We start from the raw sequence: 4426 nt of genomic DNA on the forward strand, positions 1-4426 counted from the left end.
ACCAATTCCCTGCCATCGAACTATCGTCTGTTCTCTTACCTATCTGATGAAGAAGACGACCCTTGTTTCATTTATCAGAATTGTCAAAAATACAGCTACTGTTCATCGTCTTCTCCACCTTCTTTACCCATCTTGATCAACAACCATCACAACCAAGCACTATTATCGTTTATCGTCTTTGGAACTGAAAATCCCGTATTCTCCCATCATTTTATGGTTATGCATCATTCACAATGGATCAACTGGAAAACACGAAGAACTTGACTGAACTTGTGGAGTGGTATGCGAAAAACGGGCGGCTATATTAACGGGTGAATCTGGTGGTGGTCGGCGGTGACTGGAGGAAGGAATCGAAGGATCTGGAAGAGTAAGCCCATATGAGCATTCAAACATTTTTGTTTTTTTTGAACTTAGGGACTAAACTTGATATTTTTGAAAACCACAGGGACCATTTTTGAAGTTTTGTCTAAAATTAAACAATTCAGAAAAATACTAAACTGCTGTATTCACAAGAAAGCGTGAATCCACCCGTTACCAAATCCTATCTCGTCTTCCTCCTCTCAACCCCTTCCATTCTCAAAACAATGCATTCATCATCATCTTTATCTTCTTCAAGAACCAAAAATCCATGTCATGACGATAAATCCACCACCAAATCTACCGACACTAGTAAATCTAACGGGAAATTGACGAAATTAGATCTCCCTCTCTCCATTCTCAGCCCCTCTTCACTCCTGTTCTTCAAATCCCCATCTCTCATCACCACCCAACTTCATCCCAACACAAACCCCATTCTTAATCTCCAAAAAATAGTCACTGCATCACCCGATAGTTTCGTTCGTAATTTCCATAACTCCATTGATAAATGTCTCCGTGATTTTCATCATTTTGCTTCCAACAATCCCCTTTTCACCAAATTGCATTCTGCCGCCTCTCAATACCACAAATTCTGCCAGGTATTTTAATATTTTTACCCTTTAGGCTTCCATAACTGATGCTTGTAATTCGTTTCTTCGTAACCAATGCCGCTGTTCTACAATTTGCTAAATAGTGTTTTTGCTTCGCAACTAATAGACCTATTCTTAATTCAGTCGAGTTAATACTTATAGTCGTGGTTAATTTGATTATACTCTGTTCTTTTTTTATAATCAATGTTTGAAGCATTTACATTTCACCAAAAGGGCATAGTTTACCTTGGTAGAGAGGAATTACATGTTTCCAATCGTAGAAAATTAGAGACAAATGTTTGGCGATGTTAATTTCTTCCTTGCTAGTTTTTATCCTGAAGAATCATCATGAATTCTCTGTTAATTTAATGAAAGATGGCTTGTTTATATACATTAAGATGTTACTTTTTGACTTAATGAACTTAAAAAGGGATACATGACTTAATCTGATAAATATATATATGAGTGTTTATTTTTGACTTAGGGGCTGTTTGTGTTGCCTCTTACCGGTCACTAAGAGGTAACCCCCTGACTCAGTCAGCAGTCTTACCGTTTGTTTCGCTAAAATTTCACCTCTTACTCGGTCAGTAGCTCTTACCCACTCAGCTAAAAAATATTGCTGACTGAGTTAGAGGTTAAGGTGAAATTTTAGCGAAACAAACGGTAAGACTGCCGACTGAGTCCGCGGTTACCTCTTACTCGGTCAGTAGCTCTTACACAATCGGCTAAAAACTATTGCCGACTGAGTAAGTATGACAATATGGTTTCAGTCAGATGTAGATTTAGTCAGAAGACTTTGCAGAAAGAACGACTTAACAGATAAAATCAAAGAAAGGAGACTATCTATCAACTCTTAATCCTTTACTTGTTCACACTCATTTATCTTTTCCTTCTATTTCTCAAATGTGTCATCATTTTCTCAACAAAATTTATGGCTAAATACAACGAATCACATGTCCTTCATCTTTTGTGTGTATTATACTTTCAGATTAATTTTAGAAGCGACATGAAATCAAACAATTTGTCGAATCACAATTTTGCAGCGATTCTTCCTGGAGATTCATTGGCAGGGCTTGTGGTATCAAATGGTATTTTAAATTTTTTAAATATTTACAACTCATTGTTGGTCGCTCGGCTAGTTCTTACCTGGTTTCCAAACACTCCTCAAGTCATTGTGAACCCCCTAAGGTATTATTATAAAAAAAATACTAAATACAAGAAATAGCAACATACTTTCATTTCTCTCTATTACAACATTCTACTTTTGTTTTTTTATTAAAGCGTTACACTTCGAAAAAATCTACCCAATTGTAGCATTGTACTTCCAATTTTTTCTCACAATATTATTATACTTTGAAAAAATAAAAATCCACCTAGTTATAGTAACATTACTACATTATTGCACTAGAAATTTAAAAATTGTTAATGTTGGTTTTATATTTTTATTTTTACAGCACTTTATGCGACCCATATTTAAACATTTTTCGTGGGGTTATTCCACCACTTGGAGGGACTTTGGATCTTTCTCCTATTCTTGCATTTCTTGTACTAAACGCCTTAACAAGCACAGCTTCTGCACTTCCTGCTGAACTTCCATCTCAAAGAGGCTCATCATCTGAAAAACATCCATCTTTTCTTACTTCAATATCTCATCTTACAACTTCACAAAAGAAGTGGTTGAAAAGGTTTAATGCAGATAAGTCAAAGGGCTCAGAGTGTAATTTGTAACATTATATTTATATGTTGTTGTGAAGTTTACTCATATGGTTTTTTAATTTTTAATCATCGTTCATATCCACTCGTATTTTTTAGATCTTCAAGAACAAGCTTCAAGGTTAGGGGTAATGTAGTAAATAGTAATCTAAATATACATTTTTTTTTCTTCCTTTTATTATGTTTTAACGCTTAGCTTTCAAGTTCGTCTTATTCTTGTGAAAGTTTTGTACTCTTTTCATGGACACGTGACATAGGTTTATTGAAATAATTTAGTTAAATTGTTCAAAATTTTTTAAGTTTAGTGCAAACAATACCATAACAAAATTTTATAACAATCGAACAATTCTGAAATTTGATTACAGTCTTTCTCAACATTTTTACAACAATTGGATAAAAGTGAAACTTGGTTAATATTTTATGTAACTATTTAAAAAAAAAAAAAAGATTCCACGCCATTGAACAGGAATTCTCGTAAACGTTACAAAATTTAGGCTGGTTAGTGTTTAGTGACATTATTTAGTATTTAAGAATATAATCAACTTTTTTTTTTCCTATAAAGATCCCTAAAACTCCAACCTTACACAATCTTCCCTAGTGGAATAGAGAATCCATATCCTCCATGATGATATTGTTTGTCATCTTTTTTATGGAATCAGGTTCCTATACATAAAAGAGAAAATAACAAAGGGGGTTGATTGATCGATCAATTACTTCATTAAAATAACCAAAAAATTCATTAAAACCCTAAATGGAGCATGAAGGCACACGTAGGAGACATGAAAGGCGATCAGCAACTAAAAAGTTGTTGGCTATAAGCTTGGGAGTTCTAGCTGTAGTGTCACCACTCTTTATTGACAGGAAATCACAGACTCTTGAAGAATTGGAGCTTGAAGATGAACCTTTAATCAGTATTTCCACTTATGCCTTTCTAGTTTTGTTTGTTTTGATAATGGTTGTGGGGTTTTCGTGTTATTTGGATCAGAGTCTTACTAGGTTTGATCCTTATTGGATATATAGAGTTGGAGGTTCTTCTGGTGGGATCATAGCGTTGCTACTAGTTCTTACTTTTGTTTTGAAGTGTAGGGATTTTTAGGGTTAGAATCTTTTTCTTTTTGATAGCATATTAGTGTGTACCTTGTGAAACTCAACTGATTTTGTTTGTCAAGCAACATATAATAATTAGCTTTTTGTATGCCTATCAAAACCAAAAAAAAAGTATGGTATATGTATGATTGGTGCATATTATGATATTATGATGTTTGATCATGTTCTTGCGTTCTTACTTCTAGATGGACTTTGTAAGTGAGATCCGATATTCAAGTTTGGGCATCACGTTCCTTATTCGGTAACATTATGATTTACTTTCTTCGTGTTGATTATGTGATCGGTTGGTCAGATGTTAAGCTGATATACATAATGTTTCCTATAAGAGCATAATCTAGTTTTGTGAAAAATTACTTTCCGCTATCCGTTAATCACGTCTGTAGCATCTTTTCTTTAGTTAGGATCATGGTTAACTGTTAGCACCACTAGTTCCTTATTTTTTAGCGTTTCCTTTACTCTTTAAATATTATGTAATGTAATTGTGTTACGAAGATGAGAAGAATTTTAGTAAAAGTATATCGATAGTCTTGTTTTGTTCTTTGGGAGGTTGACCATTTCGAACTGTACTTTATCATAGTATGTGAATCTTTAACTTGGTTATCACTTATTTTAAATCTCTTGATTCCATTTTCAATCCCCAAACATCCAAATTCCACATT

The 4426-nt window shown here is 34.0% G+C and overlaps 2 protein-coding genes across 2 annotated transcripts; both read left to right on the plus strand.

Moving 5' to 3' along the window:
* The first annotated feature begins 512 nt into the window (after nt 1-512).
* Nucleotides 513-2745, plus strand: YLMG2 (YGGT family protein). The gene is made up of 3 exons (XM_079009317.1): nt 513-956; nt 1936-2135; nt 2402-2745. The coding sequence occupies exons 1-3, from the start codon at nt 585-587 to the stop codon at nt 2673-2675; spliced, it is 846 nt and encodes a 281-aa protein (XP_078865443.1). The 5' UTR covers nt 513-584; the 3' UTR covers nt 2676-2745.
* Nucleotides 2746-3040: 295 nt separating this feature from the next.
* Nucleotides 3041-3903, plus strand: LOC145061763 (uncharacterized). Its single transcript, XM_079009318.1, has one exon. It carries the CDS (start codon nt 3412-3414, stop codon nt 3754-3756), a length of 345 nt encoding a protein of 114 aa, XP_078865444.1. The 5' UTR covers nt 3041-3411; the 3' UTR covers nt 3757-3903.
* The last annotated feature ends 523 nt before the right edge of the window (nt 3904-4426 follow it).

Source organism: Lactuca serriola, chromosome 7 (assembly GCF_051521515.1).
Source record: "Lactuca serriola cultivar US96UC23 chromosome 7, Lser_US96UC23_V15, whole genome shotgun sequence".
NCBI classification, from domain to species: Eukaryota; Viridiplantae; Streptophyta; class Magnoliopsida; order Asterales; family Asteraceae; genus Lactuca; species Lactuca serriola.

Excerpts from the sequence above, each read along its gene's own strand:
- LOC145061763 (XM_079009318.1), top strand. The coding sequence starts at position 3,412 with ATGGAGCATGAAGGCACACGTAGGAGACATGAAAGGCGATCAGCAACT.
- YLMG2 (XM_079009317.1), top strand. The coding sequence starts at position 585 with ATGCATTCATCATCATCTTTATCTTCTTCAAGAACCAAAAATCCATGT. Across the intron at positions 957-1,935 it reads AATACCACAAATTCTGCCAG|ATTAATTTTAGAAGCGACAT; the intron begins GTATTTTAATAT and ends TTATACTTTCAG. Across the intron at positions 2,136-2,401 it reads GTCATTGTGAACCCCCTAAG|CACTTTATGCGACCCATATT; the intron begins GTATTATTATAA and ends TTATTTTTACAG.